The 22,640-nt window shown below is 41.6% G+C and overlaps 1 protein-coding gene across 8 annotated transcripts in view; it reads right to left on the reverse strand.

Moving 5' to 3' along the window:
- AHI1 (Abelson helper integration site 1) overlaps positions 1 to 22,640 on the reverse strand; it is a 108,739-nt gene that overhangs the window by 51,225 nt on the left and 34,874 nt on the right. For all 8 annotated transcript variants that reach the window (XM_068149996.1, XM_068149971.1, XM_068149962.1 and 5 more), the window contains 4 exons: positions 22,299 to 22,429; positions 20,852 to 20,992; positions 16,577 to 16,779; positions 1,180 to 1,288 (listed from right to left, as the gene is read on the reverse strand). In XM_068149996.1, coding sequence (XP_068006097.1) covers positions 1,180 to 1,288; positions 16,577 to 16,779; positions 20,852 to 20,992; positions 22,299 to 22,429 — 584 coding nt within the window. The remainder of the gene's footprint in view (positions 1 to 1,179; positions 1,289 to 16,576; positions 16,780 to 20,851; positions 20,993 to 22,298; positions 22,430 to 22,640) is intronic.

The following is a 22,640-nucleotide window of genomic DNA, read 5'->3' on the forward strand; positions in this document are numbered from 1 at the left end:
AAGTAAAACTTAAGACAATAAAATGCACTGGTAGTGCCATTTAAAACAACTTAAGGTATACATTAATGTCCTTTAAAAGGTTCCCTTATTTTAAATATTCACAGTATGAAGAACAGCATATGTATTCTTCTGCTCCTGTAAGATTCACACACTCAGGGCATCTGTGGTGTGATAGATGAAGATTATTATGGCTCTAGGGCAGAATATGGAAATGAAGAATTAATTGGTATATAGCCATGTGCATCGTCAGTTAGTGACTGAAAGTGATTCCGAGACTAGTGGTCAATCTTTTAGTCCATGGCAAGGACCCCTTCCCCCACAGCTTAGAAAAGGTAATTGTAACTTGATTTGTAAAGTAAATCATCTGTCTTTAGGCTATAATAATATATAATTATATACAAGACTACCTTTACAGTTTAAATCCCTATTAACTGTTTTTAGTTCATTATATATCCCATCCTCCCCCTGGATTTTTTACTCTTCTCAAGGGTACCAAAAAAAACACAACACTGAGACTGAAGTTTCAGTTTTCTGTGTTATTTTACAGGTGCCAAAAAGAAAAAAAAAAAGGCATGGAATTATCCATTTCATTATTAACTACTGTGATTAGCAATGCAACAGGTACTATTAACAAAGCAAGTATCACAAAAATGAGTATTTTCATAGCTTATCTTTTTCTGAATACCAAATGTCTTTAGAAACAACAATCTAAAAAATGTCTTTAGAAACAACAATCTAAAAACTGATTTAACACAACTGCAAACAGACTACCAAGCACTGTGGTTCTTAAGTAAACTGCTTTTCCAATTAGTGTTTTCTTACATCTGTACACATGCTTTTAAAATGTCATTTTATTGGTTTTCAGTGTCTATGTTCAAGATACTTCAGTAAGTATTAAATACTATCAAATAGTAAATTATGAAAAGTTAATAATCTCATATGGTTCCCAGAAACTCATAGCACTAAAAAATAAGTGTACAGCTTCAAAAAAAAAGGCATTACAAGGGAACATCTATGAGTACTGGGCTCTATCACACGACACTTTAGAAACAGTATCACAAATGAGAATCAGGAAGCTCCCTAAAGAGCTGCCCAGCAAAATTTATGAAGGTAGGAAAAAAACCTTCATGGAACTTATTACCCATTCCCTAGTGAGAGTGAAGAAATAGAGAAACTTACCACTTTTATTAGTGACCGAATACAGAGGATTCAGAGGAGTGCTTGCCAGTCTTAGTTTGGAGTCTGGTGACAGTGATGATGGCGCAGGAAGCAAGAGATTTGAGCTTGTCTGTAATAGGAAAGGCAAATCAGAAAGTGAAGTGTAATTTCCTGGGTTACTTACTGATGCAACAGCTAGAAGAGAAATATTCAGTTACTCTAGCTACTTAATTTCAGGAAAAAAAAAAATCAAGACTGAAGTTGATGATAAAGAAAGTTCCAGTGACAGGGTAATATTTTTGGGAATGTGTGTGTGTGTGTGTGTGTGTGTTCAGAATATTTGGGTACATCAACTTTGAAAAATTACTGAAAGCTGTAAATTGAACTGCTTGTTTAGCTAGGGACACAAGCAATGCAAACAATGTAAGCAGAAGTGTTTGACCTCGCATCATGTTGTATCTCTGCATATAAAAATAAAGTAACATGTGGTTTTAAACTTATAAATGTAAAAATTTGATTTTTGACAGCTCAAACTACACCACATCTATGAAGAAATTACTAAATATCTAAATGAGAGAAAACAGTAAATCTTAAACCAGTCCTAACACAAACCTGACTTCTACAAATCAATAAAGCATATGTAGATCAAATCACCAGACACTTCCTTTATGCAAGCGACACAAAAAATATCTGCAGTCCTCATTTCCACAGCAACAAAGATCATGTACTTCAAATTTGCTTTGCTATGGAGTTTCTTGATGTGCACACACCTATCACACAGCAAAAATCTTACCCAAACTTTACTCTTGACATATTATCCAATATGTGTAATTGTGACAAACTTAAGTTTTTTTTTCCATCTGACCCCACTGACAATAGTAGTTTGTGAAACAAAATTCACCATCTGCCTTGATAATACAGGCAAAGGGGAGGGAAACAGGACTTAAATAAAATATTGGTAACTTTCTTCAAACAAAACAGATTCATATGCTAAAAGTTTTGAGAGTCATTTACATAAAACAACATAATTCTTGACCCTTTCACAAGTCAGGCCTATTACACAATCTAAAATAAATACATAAAGTGACTTAATCCAGCTAAACGCTGGCACTCAGTTAAGCACTTCCTGTGGTCTTTGTAAACTCTAGATCAGACCTTTAAATTTCAGTTGTGGATCTAAACAGAACAATGAGACATTGCAAATTTTGAAACTAGCTTGTAAATTTTGTTTAAAGACAAGAGGCAGCTAAAATAAAGTGAATCAGTGGATTATTTCCAGAACTGATCTAATTTATCTAACTACTGTGTTGTGTCATTTAATAAATATCAAACGATTCCCCAGGTTTATATAAGGCAGAATATTTGGGAATTGGCAGGTGTAGTGGGATGCAGGTTATTTAGCACTAAAAACATGGAACTTAATTGGGTGATAGAATAGCATGCTGAAAAGGACCTCAAGAATCACCTGGTCCAACTTTCTTGGTAAAAGCAGAGGATATCTGTATTACTAACATTAGTTTTATAGTTTCATTCAGGGTTGGAAGGGACCACACAGATCATCTAGTTCCAACCCCCCTGCCATGGCCAGGGAGACCCTACACTAGATCAGGCTGGCCAGAGCCTCATCCAGCCTGCTCTTAAACACCCCCAGGGACGGGGCCTCGACCACCTCCCTGGACAACCCATTCCAGGGTCTCACCACTCTCATGGTGAAGAACCTCCTCCTCACATCTAGCCTGAATCTCCCCACCTCCAGCTTCCTTCCATTCCCCCTAGTCCTGTCACTACCTGAGATCCTGTGTCACTACCTGACATTTTATTGGTTTTCAGTGTCTATGTTCAAGATACTTACATCTTAATGTAATTGGGCTCTGTGTAGCAATATGGCTTTAATTCTGCTGAAAGACATCTATAATAACAACTGTCTTTTACTAGTCGAGTACTCTCTCAGCTACTGAACTTACTGCAGTATACAAATTTAGCAGAATATTAGTAAGTAGTAGCTGTGAAGCATCAGCAGAAAGGAGAGGTCTGTTTTTCTCCAAAAAAAAAGGTATCAATCTGCTTTTCTTGTATTTACACACACAAGTGACTAAGTTTCACTAATACAAATTTTTCCCTGATACACACAAATACAGGGGAAAGTCACTACTTTGTGTGCTTACTCAAACACTGTAAAATAACCTGTTCTGCAAACGTGTCGAGCTCAGCTTCTGAGTGTTTCCTCTTTTCCACCTACTGTCAGCTCCAGGGAGAGTCTTTCTGCACTAAGATAAATGAGATCTCCCTGCTGTATGACTTGCTTGCTGAGTGCACATTACTCCATCAGTGATACAAATGTATGTTTTCCAGTCAAGTATTCTCAAGGAATTTTCTTTCAAATTTGCTATCAAAAAGTTGATTTCACATTACTGAGAAATGAAGATGGGAAAAATCAGACTAAACATAGCAGAGTAGACTAGTCAAAGCTAGACTTAACAAAGCCTTCCAGGATGGACAGTTAAAGTATCACAGTATCACAGTATAACTAAGGTTGGAAGAGACCTCAAAGATCATCGAGTCCAACCTATCAACACAGAGCCCATGACTAGACCATGGCACCAAGTGCCACATCCAATCTCCTCTTGAACGCCTCCAGGGACAGCGACTCCACCACCTCCCTGGGCAGCACATTCCAATGATGAACAACTTGCTCAGTGAAGAACTTTCTCCTCACCTCGAGTCTAAACCTCCCCTGGTGCAGCTCGAGACTGTGTCCCCTTGTTCTGGCGCTGGTTGCTTGGGAGAAGAGACCAACCCCTTCCTGGCTACAACCACCCTTCAGATAGGTGTAGAGGGCAACGAGGTCACCCCTGAGCCTCCTCCTCTCCAGGCCAAACAATCCCAGCTCCCTCAGCCTCTCCTCATAGGGCTTGTGCTCAAGGCCTCTCACCAGCCTCGTTGCCCTTCCCTGGACACGCTCAAGTGTTTCGATGTCCTTCTTAAACTGAGAGGCCCAGAACTGGACACAGTACTCAAGGTGTGGCCTAACCAATGCAGAGTACAGGGGCACAATGACTTCCCTGCTCCTGCTGGCCACACTATTCCTAATGCAGGCCAGGATGCCATTGGCCTTCTTGTCCACCTGGGCACACTGCTGGCTCATGTTTAGATGGCTGTCCATCAGCACCCCCAGGTCCCTCTCTGTTTGGGAGCTCTCCAGCCACTCTGACCCCAGCCTGTAGCTCTGCATGGGATTGCTGTGGCCAAAGTGCAGCACCCAGCACTTGGACTTGTTGAAACAAATATCATCAGAAATTCATCTTAGTTGTGTTTGGATTAATTATATATTTATACATATAATGTATTTTCCTGCTGTCATATGCAAACACTTTCTTTTTACCTGCCAAACAGCATGCTTTGAAAACAAATGCAACAGACACTAACACTAGGAGAATGAATGCACACTCCAGAAGATTTAAGAAAACAGACCTTCTTAAATTGCAAAGTTCTGTGTTACAACTCTTCCTTCCTCTCCAAGGCCTTAAAAACCAAGATAAACCCCATTTTTATAAAAGATACATTAAAAAGAAAGCTTAAAAATGTATTAAATATATATACTTTATAATATATATCAAAAAGACAGTCTTACAGTGATTTATTCCTTCCCTTAACAGCAGTGAAGTTTAGCACAGGTGAGCTATAAAAGATTGCCCATCCAAAGTAAACACAAAATTAGTGTTTTAATGGCTTTTCTCCCGCTAGATCTTAAGTATTATTTAAATCTCTAAAACACCCAAAGAGGAAAAAACTCCACAACTATGTAACAGAGGAAGGCTCAGTTAATAATTATTAATGATTCAGCAGAACTATTTCCAGGTGAAGTACACTGTCCTATGAAGAATTATCACAGTATCACAAAGGTTGGAAGAGACCTCGAGGATCATCGAGTCCAACCTGTCACCACAGACCTCATGACTAGACCATGGCACCAAGTGCCACATCCAATCTCCTCATGAATTCTCCTACAACAGACGTAAGGCTATCTAGAGAAGAAAGTGAAGCAATCATCCTTTTTTTAAATGCATGCTGTGAGAAGTCATTGCCAAATAACTTTACAACGAGTAAAGTTGGCTAAGATAGCCAACCATCAGCCTACTGATTTTTCACAACAGGCTCCTCTTGCTTCATGTACAAACCACAGCTTTATCAAAGACACAGTTTACCACTATCCTGGATTGAGTAAAAGTAAGAGTTGTAACATTCCTGCAGTTTCTGTAGTGAAAAAGGATACCTACACGGTTTTGCCATGTTTAAACAAAGCTGATTTGCATTTTGGCTTGGTTTTTTTGGCAAATTACGTTTTCAAAGGAACTTGTTTTCAGATTAAAAGTCAATTGCATGACACAAAAACCAAAGCACCACAAAACTTGACAAGCAGACAATTACAATTTATCTTTTTATTTCCCCTGAGAATGCAATTTTATGACTTTTGCAATCAATACAATTAGCATTTCTATATATGTACTTGCAAGTCAAATCAAGTTGTTCATCTCTGTATTACCTCTTACTCTTTAATTTTTAGGCTTCCCTTTTGAAAATGTAGGCCTCTAGGATATGTTGGGTTTTTTTATAAAAGATAGTTAAAAACCACTATTAAACCATGATTCTGCAGAATTGAAAAGCTGGCAATTGAATCTGAAATAAAAACAAAGTACAAATTCTGCTATTTTTCTCAAATGATATAGGCAACAATGGTTGAACTAGGAGGGCAGTGCTACTGCTTTTAAATCTGCAATGCAAGTTTTAATCAAGTGTCCACATATGAAAAAAACCAATTATTACTATAATAGCTGCATTAGGAAGACTCTCATGAAGGCTGGGATTCTACTAGGGCAGGTGTCTGGAAATCACTTAGAGACTGCTCTCCTCTGAAGTAACTTCTAGACTTAAACCAAAAAAATCACTAGGAAAACCAAACAAATTATTTGTGTAAGACACAAAAAAGTTAAATACAGGCTCAGTTATACACAGGCTGTGCAGACTCACTCAGACACGAAGCACAAAGAGTGCTCCTGGGCTGGCTAAAACTGGCATTCTGTCTTAAAGGACATGCCTAGATAATACACACATACTAATATTAGTATCCTAATCTGATATAATGAAAAGAATATTAGTAACTCCTATGCAGAATTATCACACAACCCACTCATATATAGTATGATGTCACACACTATGTATGCTGTATACATACTCCATAACATAACAGTATCACAGCATCACAGTATTGCCAAGGTTGGAAGAGACCTCGAGGATCATCGAGTCCACCCTGTCACCACAGACTTCATGACTAGACCATGGCACCAAGTGCCACATCCAATCTCCTCTTGAACACCTCCAGGGATGGTGACTCCACCACCTCCCAGGGCAGCACATTCCAATGACGAATGACTCTCTGTGTGAAGAACTTTCTCCTCGCCTCGAGCCTAAACTTCCCCTGGCGCAGCTTGAGACTGTGTCCCCTTGTTCTGGTGCTGGTTGCCTGACATAACTATTCTATGTTAGGGCAACGATCCATCCTCTTTTTTTTTCCAACAACAAACTGTATTAGATAAGATTCTTAAGTTTAGAGTCATCTTTCTCCTAGGGGCTCTTTCACTTTTATCACTCAACAGTTTAGCAACTTCCCAAGCATCAGCTAGCAGTAATATGCTGTAATAATGTTGAAAATTTCCTTTACAAATCCACCCAAAATCTCTGCAAATGTATGTACTCTATGGCCTTCACCACAACTTCTTGCATGTGCCAACTTAACCTGTTGGTTTTTCCCTCCCAATATTGTTCATTATTTATTTTTGTCACAACTTTCCTCTCACTCATCTTCACTTGCAAAGCTGAGGAGCTCTACTAAGTCTATTTAATCTCATTACATAGGAGCTCTTCAATAGCTCTTGGCATTTGTGTTACTCTTGTTTGAACCTCTGCTCATTTCACTATGTTCTTTTTCAGAAAGAGTAATGAAATGTATCAGTGTTAAACATGTGGACTCAGCCTAGATTTCCTAAATATAATAAAAATAATCATCATCATCATCAACCAGGTTGGAAGAGACCTTCAAGATCATCATGTCCAACCTATCAACCAATCCAACCCACCTAAACAACTAAACCATGGCACCGAGCACCCCGTCAAGTCTCCTCCTGAACACCTCCAATGATGGCGACTCCACCACCTCCCCAGGCAGCCCATTCCAATGGGCAATCACTCTCTCTGTATAGAACTTCTTCCTAACATCCAGCTTTACCTCCCCTGGCGCAGCCTGTGACTGTGTCCTCTTGTTCTGGTACTGGCTGCCTGGGAGAAGAGACCAACCTCTGCCTGTAAAGGGCACAAGCATCCTCCTCATATACATACCAGAATGGATCTTACTTATAATTTTCTAAAAAATACTCAGCTAAAGTTTTGGTCTTTATTATAATGTTTTTTTTCCTCCTCTTGTGGCTTTTTCCCCTCATTTTCTTATGCACAGTTGTGGTGTAGATTGTAGTTTTGCTTGTAAATACAGCTTTCATTTACTTCCAACTGAGCTGGTCTGGCAAATTTAATGTTGGGGGGGGCGGAAATTTCAAGCCACCACAACAGACAAAAACTGGTTTCCTATTCATTTGCAAGTTTTCTTTGGGGAAAAAAAACAAAGAGAAATTTAAGACAATTCTATAAACCTACTCAGTAAAAGAGGTTTTAAAAAGGCTACAAATTTCTTATAAATATGATAGATAAGATTACAGAATAACAATAACTCCTCTGACAATTTATGGATAGAAATCTTGCATTGCAGACATAATCAAGTGAAAAAGCTATTTTGGTCTGCAGAGACACTGTGGCATTGCCTCTCACTTGGCCAAAAATATTCATAGAATTGGCAATGTTTTTACATGAGTCCTCAGTCCTCTGCTTTTCTATCTTCAGGGAAAACTTGTAGTAAGTTACTAAAGAACTCTTCTCTTCTTGATTTGCACTAAAACACAGAAGCCAAGCGTGGTATTTCAGAATCTCCTACAACCAAGATGACCAGGAGGACAGACACTTGAAAAAATGAAAACATACATCACTTCAGCATTCCTCACTGACTCTAGGTCTTTGTTGCAGACACAAGGATAACTTTAGATCTTTTTCCACTTAATGGCTTTGTAGCAGTACCATTTTCATGCATTCATTAAAAAAGCTGCATGGTTTTTTTCTGAACAGCAATGGCTTTGATTCTGCTCTATTTTCACACAACGAGATATATTTTGCATCTCAACTAAATTCTCAAAGGAGACCATCTGGAAGAAGCACACATATTATTTGATGTATACTGTATCAAAGCATCATGTATAACCACACTTTATAGTCATACAGCTTAATGATGAAAGTTCAGTACATTTGATGCAATCCAAGGTAAAAAGCTTCTGGATTTTCACACAGTACCCACTCTGTTAATGAATTCTGGCATAGTAATAAATACACTCAAAGGATAAAAAAACCAAATTTAAACAGCTGTATTTCTGTATATAGAAAAGAATACTTTTATATTCTACTTATCTAATATTGCATTAGAAAAATATAACTTTTTAATATCTCTGAGCATCAGAATTTTGATAACCACTTTGATAACCATCTAGTAACATTTTTCCAGAAATGCACAGTGAAATAAAGACTGGAAAAAACAAACACACTCTTAACAAATTTAGAAGTATCCACATATTAAGAGATGAGGCAGTCAACATATAATTGATTCAAGGACTAGTACTACAGATGTAAAGGTTGTCCTCAAGCACTACAAAGCTGTTTTTCTCCTTCAAATTAGAGTAGGCAAGTTTTGACATCTAAAAATCACAGCTTCAGAGCTAGGATATTTTATCTTTAAAGGAAGCTCTTCTTCCAGTAGCTACATAACTTTGCATAACAAGGGGTGATAAATACTATAAACAGGTATTTTAGAATAGAATAGAATAGAATAAACCAGGTTGGAAGAGACCTTCAAGATCATCGTGTCCAACCTATCACCCAACACCACCCAATCAACTAACCCATGTAACCAAGCACCCTGTCAAGTCTCCTCCTGAACACCTCCAGTGACGGCGACTCCACCACCTCCCCAGGCAGCCCATTGCAATGGGCAATCACTCTCTCTGTGTAAAACTTCCTCCTGACCTCCAGCCTGAACTTCCCCTGGCGCAGCCTCAGACTGTGTCCTCTTGTTCTGGTGCTGGCTGCCTGGGAGAAGAGACCAACCTCTGCCTGTTTACAACCCCCTTTCAGGTAGTTGTAGAGAGTGATAAGGTCACCCCTGAGTCTCCTCCTCTCCAGGCTAAGCAGCCCCAGCTCCCTCAGTCTCTCCTCATCGGGCTTGTGTTCCAAGCCCCTCACCAACTTTGTTGCCCTTCTCTGGACTCGTTCCAGCAAGTCAACATCCTTCCTAAACTGAGGGGCCCAGAACTGGACACAGTACTCGAGGTGTGGCCTAACCAGTGCAGTGTACAGGGGCAGAATGACCTCCCTGCTCCTGCTGGCCACACTGTTCTTAATGCAGGCCAGGATGCCATTGGCCCTCTTGGCTGCCTGGGCACACTGCAGGCTCATGTTCATCCTACCATCAACCAGCACCCCCAGGTCCCTCTCTGCCTGGCTGCTCTCCAGCCACTCTGACCCTAGATAGAATTTTAGACACACAAATAGTGACATACAATAAAAAGTACTTATGACTTCTGTCAATGACCAGAAAAGGGTGTCTTCCCATCAAAAACTTCTCTGCATAGAAACATACATCACTGTTAGTTTCTTGAGGCAAAGATAAATAACTGCTGCCAAGATTCAGGATACTGAAATTTCCCTGTGTGGTAAAAAAATAAACTCTGCATTCTGGTTTCATGCAGAAATTAGTACTTACCTTTTTTTTTTTAAAGGAAATGTCCTACCTTTTGTGAGTTGATAAAGCTTTAGCTCAATACTCAGATCTTGGTTATAATTACACTTCTTTTGCTCTAACAATTTTCTGGGCTAAGAAGGAGAAGAAAAGAGACTTCCCTCTATCACAGAATGTTAGGGGCTGGAAGGGACCTCAATAGATCATACAGTCCAACCTCCCTGCCAGAGCAGGATCACCTGTACCAGATCACACAGGAATGCATCCAGGTGGGTCTTGAATATCTCCAGAAAGGGAGACTCCACAACCCCCCAGGCAGCTTGTTCTAGTGTTCCATCACCCCCATAGGGGAAAAAAAAAAAAAAGTCCTATTTACATGGAAGTCCCTAAACCTCAGCTTCCACCCACTGCCCCTTGTTCTGTCATTGAGCATCACCAAGCAGAGCCTGGCTCCATCCTCTTGGCATTCACCCTTTACATATTAATTAACATTACTGGGGTCACCCCTCTTCCCCAAGGTGAAAAGCCCCAGCTCCCTCAGTCTCTCCTCACAAGGAAGATGTTCCACTCCCTTCATCATTTTTGTGGCTCTGTACCGGACACTTTCAAGCAGTTCCCTGTCCTTCTTGAACTGAGGGGCCCAAAACTGGATACAATATTCCAGATGAGGCCTCACCAGGGCAGAGTAGAGGGGGAAGAGAACCTTGCTCAACCTACTAACCACAGCACTCCTAATACAACCCAGAATAGCATTGGCCTTCTGGGCCACATGAACACATTGCTGGCTCGCGGTCAAGCTTCCATTCACTAAAACCCTCAGGTCCTTTTCCCCTTCACTGCTCTCCAACAGGTCAGTCCCCAGCCCATACTGATCCATGGGGTTGTTCTTTTCCAGGTGCAAGACTCTACACTTGCCCTTGGTGAACTTCATTAAATTTCTCCCTGCTCAGCTCTCCAGCCGAAATCTGGCTGAATGTCAGCACAACTTTCTGGTGTGTTAGCTACTCCATCCAGTTTGATGAATATATTGAATAGTACTGACCCCAGTACTGTCCCCTGAGGTACTCTACTAGTAGATACAGGTCTCCAATTAGACTCCAATCAATTGACCACAACTCTGACTTCTTTCCTTCAACTAGTTCACAATCCACCTCACTACCCAATCATTCAGACTACACTTCCTCAGTTTAGCTGCAAGGATGCTGAGGGAAAGAGTGTCAAATGTTTTACTGAAATCAAGCTAAACCGCATCCACTGCTCTAGCATCACCTACCCACCTGGTTATGTCCTCCTGAAATGCTATCAGGCTGATCAAACATGACTTCCCCTTCGTAAAGCCATGTTGACTGCTACTAATGACCCTTTTGTCCTTCATACGCCTAAAGGACAGTGCTGAAGATAACTTGCTCCATTACCTTTCTGGAGGTGGAGATGAGGCTGTCTGGTCTATAGTTACCTGGCTCCTCCTTCTTACCCTTTTTGAAGATTGGAGGGAAGTTGCCTTCCTCCAGTCTCCAGGCGCCTCTCCTGTCTGTCATGACTTACCAAGGATGGTGGAGAGTGGTCTGGTAATGACTTCTGCCAGCTCCCTCAGCACCTGTGGGTGGATCCCATCGGGACCCATGCATTTATGGATGTCTTCCTTAATTGTTCCCTTACCCAGTCCTCATCAACCAAGGGAAAGTCCTTGGTCATGTCTTCCTCTGGGGCCTCAGGGGGCTGGGGCTCCTGAGGACAGTCTCCAGCAATATAGATGGAAACAAACAAGGCATATAGTAACTCCACCTTCTTAGTGTCCTCTGTCACCATGGCACCCACCTCATTCAGCAGTGGGCCTAAACTGCTTCTAGTGTTTTTTCCTGCAAAGTATTTGAAGAAGCCCTTTCTCTTGTCCTTGACCTCCCTTGCAAGATTGGCTTCCAAGGAGGCTTTAGCTTTCCTAGTTGTCTCCCTACATGTTCTAACAACAGTTTTATACTCCTCCCAAGTAGCCAGCCTCTCCTTCCATGATCTGTAGACTCTCTTTTTCCACTTGAGTTTGCTCAGCAGTTCTGTATTTCATCATGTGGGTCTCTTGGATCCCTTTCTTGATTTCCTAGTTGTTGGAACGCTCTGATCTTGAGCTTGCAAGAAGCGGTCCTTGAACATTAACCAACTATCATGGGCCCCTTTACCTTCCAGTACCCTGTCCTATGAGATTTCCCCTAGCAACTGCTTGAAAAGGCCACAGTTGGCCCTGCTGAAGTCCAAGGCTGTGATCCTGCTTGGTATTCTGATCCTGAACTCTACCATCTCATGATGGCTGCCCTCAACCTTTGCCACTTTAACCAGACCCTCCTTGTTTTTAGTAAATATCAGGTCCAACAGTGCTGTTCTTCTAGCAGGCTCATCTACCATTTGCATTAGTCATTCATTATTGTTCCTGTAAAAGTAGCAAAGAGTAAAAACAAAACCAAAACCAACCAACTGAAATTTGCTTCTAAAGAGACCTGGAAAAAAGGCACTGCTAACAACAGACATGATCAGAGTATTCTCTATTTCTGTCTAGCTAAATCAGATTGTCATGTATTTATAATATAGTTCCAAATTATATAGCCAAGTGACAGACCACTAAACCTTGCACTGACAATTAGTAGCTTTATATCCATTAGTTACGGGTCTTACAGGTCGTACCCATTGAACCCAGAGACCCCTGTGATTCCAGCACCTTCCTATCATAAAACAAGACCCCAGGTGTGACCTCAGGCCAGGTTTACTGTCTACAAGGTATGCTGCTGACATCCTTGTCCCAACATGGTAATCCTTGTGTGTCTGTAACAAGGCTCTGGCATGCAAACGAGACCCAAAGGCTTGCACAAAGCTTATGTAGTTTCCAGTTCCTTTTTACTTTTCCTATCACACAAAGCCCTATGAGGAGAGGCTGAGGGAGCTGGGATTGTTTAGCCTGCAGAAGAGGAGGCTCAGGGCAGACCTTATTGCTCTCTACAACTACCTGAAGGGAGGTTGTAGCCAGGTAGGGGCTAGTCTCTTCTCCCAGGCAACCAGCACCAGAACAAGAGGACACAGTCTGAAGCTGCGCCAGGGGAAGTTTAGGCTTGAGGTAAGGAGAAAGTTCTTCACAGAAAGGGTTGTTGGCTATTGGAATGTGCTGCCCAGGGAGGTGGTGGAGTCACCATCCCTGGAGGTGTTGAAAAAGGGATTGGACATGGCACTTGGTGCCATAGTCTAGTAGGCATGAGGTCTTGGGTGACAGGTTGGACTTGATCTCTGAGGTCTTTTCCAACCTTATTGATTCTATGAAATACACACAACGCCTGAATTCTCATTTGGATTTGCATATTCCAATCCTGTCACAGGGCGCCCTGCCTCCCCTGTGTGTGGCCTCTTAAAGACTCCTTTCACTATTTTCACTTTTCTGTACCCAGATGTATTAGCACACTCTAAGATATGTGGCTGAGTGGCCTATCTTGATGAACACTTCAGTGAAGCATTTATGTAAGTAGCATTCCAGCGAGCATTCCGGCAAAGCCTGCACTTAGTTCTATGCATCATTTTTCACATGAAAAGGGAGTTGAACTCATAAATCATAAAATGTTCTGGGCCAGAAGGGACCTCCAGAGGTCATCTAGTCCAACCTCCCCACAGTTAACAGGGACATCCCCAACTAGATGAGGCTGCCCAGGGCCTCCTCGAGCCCCACCTAGCCTCACCTTGAGTATCTCCAGGGAAGGAGCCTCAACCACCTCCCTGGGCAACCTGTTCCAGTGTTCCACCACCTCACAGTGAAGAACTTGCTCTTAACATCCAATCTAAATCTTGTCTTCTCCAGCTTAAAGCCATTGCCCCTTGTCCTGTCACTGCAGGCCCTTGCAAACACTCTCCCCATTCTTGTAGGCCCCCTTCAGGAACTGGAAGGCTGCTATTACATCTCTCTGGAGCCTCCTCTTCTCGAGGTTGAACAGCCCCAGCTCTCTCAGCCTGTCGTCATAGCAGAGGTGCTCCAAGCCCTTATCTTTTTTGCAGCCCTCTTCTCGACCCTCTCCACCAGGTCCATGTCATTCCTATATTGAGGGCTCCAGACCTGGACACAGTACTTGAGGAGTAGTCTCACCAGAGCAAAGTGGCAGAATCACTTCTCTGGATCTGCTGGCAATGCATCTTTTGATGCAGCCCAGGATGTGATTGACCTTTTGGGCTGCAAGTGCACACTGTCTGCTCATGTCCAGATTCTCATCCATCAGCACCCCCAAGTCCTTTTCATCAGGGCTGCTTTCTAGCACCTCATCCCTAGTCTGTATAGATAGCAAGCATTGTTGCAGCCCAGGTGCAAAACCCTGTGCATACACATCACAAACTCTAACTCCCAATTACAAATTAGTAGATGTACGTATTATACTCTGGGGCTGCCCAGAATGTCTTGTAATACATGCAGGCAATACTGCACCCACATGCAAGAAATGATCCTATTCCTACTTGGAAAGAAGGTACCCTGAGTTCCCCAAGTCTCATGTTGGATTGCTGAAAAGAGGAGTATGAGAAGAAATCCTTCCCAGTATCTTAGCAGATCATAAAGCCCTGCAAGGAAGCACTCTTGGTTTTTTATAATCATCACTGTTATGTGACAGACATCAAACTGCATGTGGACTCTTTCAACCACAGTCCTGCACTATTTGGAAATGCACTTGGGGAAAGACTCAGATGACCTTTCTGACATCTCCCATAGACCCATCTCCATTGGGACCGACTTTGGAAAATGCTGAACAAAACCTTTGTCTGCCTTACTCACCCCAAGCTGTTGATTGAGCAACAGGAATCTAGGCTTACAAAACTCCTATGGCTGAAAGTTATTCCCCCAACAATAGTTGTAGGCTTATCTACTCGATCTAGCTACATAGTTCCACAGAACCACTACATGGTTCTGCTAAACTAGGTTTGTTTTCCACAGCCCAGAAACACTGGCTAATCAGGGATTAAACAGCTGCAATGACAAAGACTCTCAAAAAGGCATTATCCTTGTCTTTTTCCTCAGAAGACATCCAGAAAAGTAAAATTTATTTCTTCTAGAATATTTTCCTGGAGTACTTGTTTCAGACACGAGGTAACATGCTCATTCTCTCCATATGTGCCTCTCTGGCTGATAAACAACTTGAAGGCACTAAGGCCCACCTGTAGATAAACTCGAACACAATAAGCAGAAAACAGAAACAAGGCTTGCTTCCTTTAATTTCAAAGGTCACTACATGCAATTGTAAAGGCAGCAGCAACATGCTATCATTACCCATGTGAGCTTTCTTTTGGATAGTTTCAAAGCACAGGCCTAATGGGGATGTCCAGGTCAGGCAATAAAACTAGACTTAATCCAGAGCAAAACTCCTAAAACATGAAGAGCATCCTCATCAACAACTGCTTTCATTATTTATCTCTTTTGCACTTCCTTATTTATTAATACAGAGAAAGCCTAAAGCTGCATAAAAAAAATCATAACCTATATGCACTCAAATTTACTTAACAATGCAAAATAGTAAACATAAGCCCAAATGCAGTTCGTGCCACTGCAAACAGTAATTATACCTGCACAGTGCTACTGAGGATTATTCTATATTATCCCTGGCTGTAAAATTGTCCCAGTTGAATTTATTGCCAATTACAAATCTTTAATTACTGATTTGGGTATTGAGACACCACACACAGAGTCAAGCAAACACTCAAAAAACCCACTTTTCCACTCTCTTTGTCTCAGCTTCACTTCAGACACCTCTCTTTCCTCATTTCTAGTCTCCAGACTCTTTGCTTTTGCCATTATGTTACACTCAGTCCCTTTGGGAAGGCAATAGGTGGTGCAGGAGTGAGGTTACTGCGCAGCACCTCGCTCTTTTTGCCTCTCTTTGTTTCTTACTCCTTTCAACAGTGTAGGTCTCCACAGGCCAAAAAAGCCGCTCCTTCCCCTGCATCTCCACTTGTAACTCCTAAAATGTTTTCCTTTGCATTTCCTCTGTGCTGGTATCTCCTGTCCGTAGTAGCTACTGACCTTTAGTAAACCTGTTTCTTCCAAGGTGCAAACAGGCTCTTCTGTTTGGTTCCATTTCAGCTGCACAGTGTGTCTGCATTGCCCTTTGCAGAGTTGGTGGGAAATGGCTTTGCCCAGCACAGGGTAGTCTGTAATCTCTTCCCACACAGGTCAGTGCTGCAACCCCCTGCCACTAACCCATTGCCATTTAGGCCACATAAAATTCTAAAGTTCAGTTGTAATGATCTATAGAGTGAATCATATGAGCAGCAATGGACCTTGACAAAAATCATTAAACATCTCTTGTAACCAATATGTGATAAACCAAAATAGCTTCGGTTTATATGATGAATCTCTTCTAAAGACCTACTTACAGGTACATTAATACTAGTGAGAGATGTATTCGTTTCTGAAGAACAGATTTCCAGACTACATATATAGGTTTTGTCACATATCCCAGTTCTAGAACATGAACTTTAGCTGAGAAGACTACATAATTCTGGAAAATAATTAAATTGACTTACCATTACAGAATCAAGTTTGTGTTTCACCTTCTGCATTCTCATTGATGCTCTGGCAACACTGACAAACTGATCTGCTGGGGACATGACTGAACTTTTTTGTACAGGAATTTCAGAAAAACTGCTAAGGAGCTGTGGTCCTCTTGGTGCAGCTGTAGTAAGTGATGAACTGAGATCTTTTATGAGTTCAGCTTCCTGTTGTGCAACTGTAGAAATAACCAATATTGAAGTGTCAGGTGAAGTCTTATGTTGCCATAGAAAGAAAACAATTGAATGCTTGCTCTCCTTTTGCCAGTCATGTCTTCAAACACCATCAGAATCTGTATTAATAGTGCTACATGAAAAACCTGAAAATGACTTAAAATTTTCCCCACACTACTCCATATCCACCTAACTCTCCCTTCTGTGATGTGTTCAGTAACATCACACACAAACCCGGTATTTTAGTTTGCTTATAAACAATAGTATTTACCATGCAGAAATATTGGGGAGGGGAAGAGAAAGGAAATTTTTAAAGGCAATGAAGTTCTAGAGCTTTCACTGAGTTCAACCTGGCTATTTTACTAGTGCATTTCACCTTTTTTCCAGCCTAGTTCAAGTGAGCTTATTATACTTAACTAAAATTTCAGAAGTTGCTAGGTGTATATACAGGCATGGAAGGCACTCTTAGAATAATGCACTTAGAGGACACAGTCTCAAGCTGTGTCAGGGGAAGTTTAGGCTCGAGGTGAGGAGAAAGTTCTTCACTGAGAGAGTTGTTAGGCATTGGAATGGGCTGCCCAGGGAGGTGGTGGAGTCACCATCCCTGGAGGTGTTCAAGAGGGGATTGGACGTGGCACTTGGTGCCATGGTTTCGTCATGAGGTCTGTGGTGACAGGTCGGACTTGATGATCTTTGAGGTCTTTTCCAACCTTATTGATTCTAGGATTCATAAAAGTTGTGCTTATTATTAGAATAAACCAAACCAGGTTGGAAGAGACCTTCAAGATCATCATGTCCAACCCATCAACCAATCCAACCCACCCAAACAGCTAACCCATGGCACCAAGCACCCCATCAAGTCTCCTTCTGAACACCTTCAATGACGGCGACTCCACCACCTCCCCGGGCAACCCATTCCATAGCGCAATCACTCTTTCTGTATAGAACTTCTTCCTAACATCCAACCTGAACCTCCCCTGGTGCAGCCTGACACTGTGTCCTCTTATTCTGGTACTGGCTGCCTGGGAGAAGAGACCATCATCCGCCTGTCTACAACCTCCCTTCAGGTAGTTGTACAGAGTGATAAGGTCACCCCTGAGTCTCCTCTTCTCCAGGCTAAGCAGCCCCAGCTCCCTCAGCCTCTCCTCATAGGGCTTGTGTTCCAAACCCCTCACCAACTTTGTTGCTCTTCTCTGGACTTGTTCCAGCAAGTCAACATCCTTCCTAAACTGAGGGGCATTTAAACAGGTTGAGTTTTGCAATTTTTTGTACTATGGTCTCAGCCAAGAAAGGTTAAAAAAATTCTTCATGCAAGTTTTGCCCAGGATATTCATAAAGCTGTTGGTGTATGTACAACACTTTCAAAAACTGTGTCAGCGACTAAAATTAGTATTACTATATGATTAACTCTTTCAACACTAGGGCAGTAAGATTATCTTCTGAAAGCTGCATGTGTACTTTTAACCAAAAAAAAGGAGCAAAAAGTTAGTAACTGTCAATGTAGAAAAGGCAACAGCTTATGCAAAATCTTACAGGCACCAGTGACTTAGTTAAGCAGATTGTACAAGTAAGTACCAGAATGGTATCTGTGTGATTTCTAAATATACATTCACACATACATATATTTTATACTACTCTATTAGCTTTTTGAAGACTCATTGTCTCCTTAACAGTCAAAAGCATCTTAAAGAAATCCTTCACCCCCACAATTTTCCATTTCTTTCTACAATGCAGACCTTACTGGGTTGAAGCTTAACACTGGGTACTGATTGTAAAAATTTCTCCACTCTGTTTTCTGCAAAAGTCAACCAGTTCAACAGACAGACAACCTAAACTGTGAAAATTGATATGACTAAATTCATTACCACAGGTTGCTTAAAAGGCAAAATGTAGAAATAGAATAGAATGGGATAGACCAGGTTGGAAGAGACTTTCAAGATCATCGCGTCCAACCCATCAACCAATCCAACCCACCTAAACAACTAAACCATGCAACCAAGCACCCCATCAAGTCTCCTCCTGAACACCTCTAATCACGGTGACTCCACCACCTCCCCAGGCAGCCCATTCCAATGGGCAATCACTCTCTCTGTCAAGAACTTCTTCCTAATATCCAACCTAAACCTCCCATGGCACAGCCTGGGACTGTGTCCTCTTGTTCTGGTGCTGACTGCCTGGCAGAAGAGACCAACATCCGCCTGTCTACAACCTCCCTTCAGGTAGTCACCCCTGAGTCTCCTCCTCTCTAGGCTAAGCAACCCCAGCTCCCTCAGCCTCTCCTCACAGGGCTTGTGTTCCAAACCCCTCACCAACGTCGTTGCCCTTCTCTGGACACCTTTCAGCAAGTCAACATCCTTCCTAAACTGAGGGGCCCAGAACTGGACACAGGACTCGAGGTGCAGCCTAACCAGTGCAGTGTACAGGGGCAGAATGACCTCCCTGCTCCTGCTGGCCACACTGCTCTTGATGCAGGCCAGGATGCCATTGGCCCTCTTGGCTGCCTGGGCACACTGCAGACTCATTAGCTTTAGAAATCAAAGTTCATTGCAAATATAACTCAAACAAAAATATTTTACAGATAGGCAAAACTCATCACATAATTTGTATTAACATTATCCCCTGCCCAGATGCAACACGACATCTGAAACAATGTCCTTAATTGAAACGACACTGCTAAAGCTACCCACAAAAACACAACTGACAGAAAAAACCTGCAAAGAACAATCTAAGTTTTATTTTGTCTATGATACATTTTAAGTTAGCATTTATCACTCTCTTCTTTTTAATGTAGCATGTGGAATAAATATATTTCTCCCATAAACAGATGTTACACCTGTTTATTAAATAACCTATAATCTCTCACTGGTTTCTGGATAGCTCCTCAATGTTATTTTCTAACAGCCAGCACAAAATACTGAGTTGTTCATTATTTTTCAGAATGATATAATTTTCTGGCTCCATAACCCTTGATGATGAAAAGTAACATTAAAATATTTGTGTAAAGGTGCCAATATATGAAGAACTGTTGTAAAAATCACACAGGATCGCATACAGGAACACATTAAAAACTGAGGTTGCAAGGCACCTCTGATGACTGGCAGGAACAAAGCCCCTGCTCAAAGCAGAGTCATCTAGAGCTGGGTTCTTGACATCATGGCCAGTTTACTTTTTGCTGTATCCCAGGGTAAAGATATGTATTATCATCAACTTACTTGTGCAGGGTCCTGCATCTGGGTCGAGGCAATCCCAGGCACAAATACAGGCTGGGCAGTAACTGGCTGGAAAGTAGCCCTGAGGAGAGAGACTTGGGGGTGCTGGTGGACAAGAAGCTCAACATGAGCTCTCAGTGTGCACTTGCAGCCCGCAAAGCCAATCAGATCCTGGGCTGTATCAGGAGAAGTGTGGCCAGCAGGTCGAGGGAGGTGATCCTCCCCCTCTACTCAGCCCTGGTGAGACCCCACCTGGAGTACTGTGTCCAGTTCTGGAGCCCCTATTACAAGAGGGATGTGGAGGTGCTGGAACGTGTCCAGAGAAGGGCCACAAGGATGATCAGAGGGCTGGAGCACCTCTCCTATGAGGACAGACTGAAGGAGTTGGGGCTGTTCAGTCTGCAGAAGAGAAGGCTCGGAGGTGACCTAATTGTGGCCTTCCAGTATCTAAATGGGGCCTACAGGAAGGCTGGGGAAGGACTTCTCAGGATCTCGGGTAGTGATAGGACTAAGGGGAATGGAATGAAGCTGGAGGTGGGGAGATTCAGGCTAGATGTGAGGAGGAGGTTCTTCACCATGAGAGTGGTGAGACCCTGGAATGGGTTGTCCAGGGAGGTGGTTGAGGCCCCGTCCCTGGAGGTGTTTAAGACCAGGCTGGATGAGGCTCTGGGCAGCCTGATGTAGTGTGGGGTGTCCCTGCCCATGGCAGGGGGGTTGGAACTAGATGATCCTTGTGGTCCCTTCCAACCCTGACTGATACTATGATACTTTTTCTTTTTCCTTCAAGAGAAGTACAAAGACAAGAAAATAATTTCTACCAACACGATATTTACAGGCATGTATCAACATAAATAAATCTGTATTGTACCTTTATAATCATATATGTATACAAGTATTGGCTGGTTTTGACCAAAGGCACAAAATGACACCATGTGTTCATGTGGATGAAAGGCAACATCACGAAGCGGAGATGTGAAGGAGAGTTCAGAATATATGGCCACCTGATCTCCTGCAGAAGTGAAACATGTTTATTAATACCATAAATCCACATTTGATAGAGCAAAGTAACAGTTTGTTAAAGCATGTATTACCACAGAACAGTGAAGGGCAGTGTAAATAAATAAAATTCTGTCAATCTTCTTATTAAAGAGTACTATTTGGCATAAGCCACAAAACAGTGTATGCTTCTGAGTTACTGACTAAGTGAGAAAAGTCAGTGCTGTTGCAACAGCTGCAGGAAACCCCAGAGGATGCATCGGGTTAGCTGAGTTCTCTTGTACTGATAAGCAAGTTCTGGAAAGGTGGCGTTCCACAGTTTGTGCTTGAGCTTTGCCAGAGATAGCTATCTTAGTTGTGGATCTCAATTATATAATATTGGTAATAGGAGTGAAAGGGGATCACAAAATTATTAAAAAGATTAATATAATCAGCTCTTCAGCTGATTGGAAGTATAGGAAGTATACTTCATTATGGAAGTATAGTGTATAAGCAAGAGTAAGAGCATACCAGTAAGTTCCTCTCTCCTTTTATTGTTTCTTAAAGTTTTCAGACAAATTATGTTGTGGCCTAGATGCAAGCTAATATAGTTGGAAACACAGAAAGAAATTCAAACCAGAACGACTGGTTAGCTGCCAGTTCAAAAATACCTATTTTTTCCTTTAAAAAATATTCTTTAAATCATAACTGGAGACAGAATATAATGTCATCAAACCTAACAAGTGTATTCTGCTGTCTTTACTGTTATTTGTGTCCCGAAACAAAAATGACAAACCCTTTGAAGGTCTCTTCCAACCTGGTCTGGTCTATTCTATTCTATTCATCTTACATTTGCTTAATATTTTCCCAGAAATATTTTGGTAGACATTTTGAAATTACTGAGTTTGAGGAGCAATTCACAAGGAAACCTTACATTCCAAAGGCCCAAACTAATCAGAATCTCTGGCCACTGTTTGGAAACAAAGCCTAATTTCCAAATTCAAACACCATAAGAGAAAGACTGATTTGACTTACAACATTTTCTGCATTCTGTTCTAAGACCCTCATCCACAAGTAGAGAATTGCAGTACACAAAAAATTGAGTTTCAGGCACTCCATTCCTGTTGGATATTATAAACGCTACCTCTGCCTATTAATTTCCTCTAGGGAATTAAATCTCAGATATTTAGTAATAGCCATCTAAAAGGCAGAGCTAAGGTTTCAGAATTTAACATCATCTTACTGAAGTTTCATTCCACATCAAAACTGTTTCAATAAAGCTTACAAAACCCTTTCTCTCTTGGCCTTGACAACCTGCCTTAAGATCATAAAATAGTTACCTGTTTCTGGATTCCAAACATAAGCCTTTCCATCTTCACTTCCAGAAAACAGGAAGGTACCACATGGTGTTAAGGTGCTATGGATCTTTTCTCTGTAATTTGTAGCACCTATGTATTTCTTTGTAGCCAAGCTAGAGACAAAGAACATCTTGACAATGTAGCAGATACTTCAGAAGAGAAAAATACAACTTTTATGTGTCAATCCCCTCCTCTGTTCCTCAAAATAATCAATACACTTTGCACCCTAAACAGATACGCAAGCACCCACCTATTGCACAGTGCAGTGTTTACCCTTTCTTTTCCCTGGTTTTCATAATGCACCTGAAATTACAGATGAAAGTG

This window comes from Melanerpes formicivorus, unplaced genomic scaffold, assembly GCF_026170545.1.
Source record: "Melanerpes formicivorus ecotype bairdi unplaced genomic scaffold, bMelFor1.0.p_v2 SCAF_2, whole genome shotgun sequence".
Classification (NCBI taxonomy): Eukaryota; Metazoa; Chordata; class Aves; order Piciformes; family Picidae; genus Melanerpes; species Melanerpes formicivorus.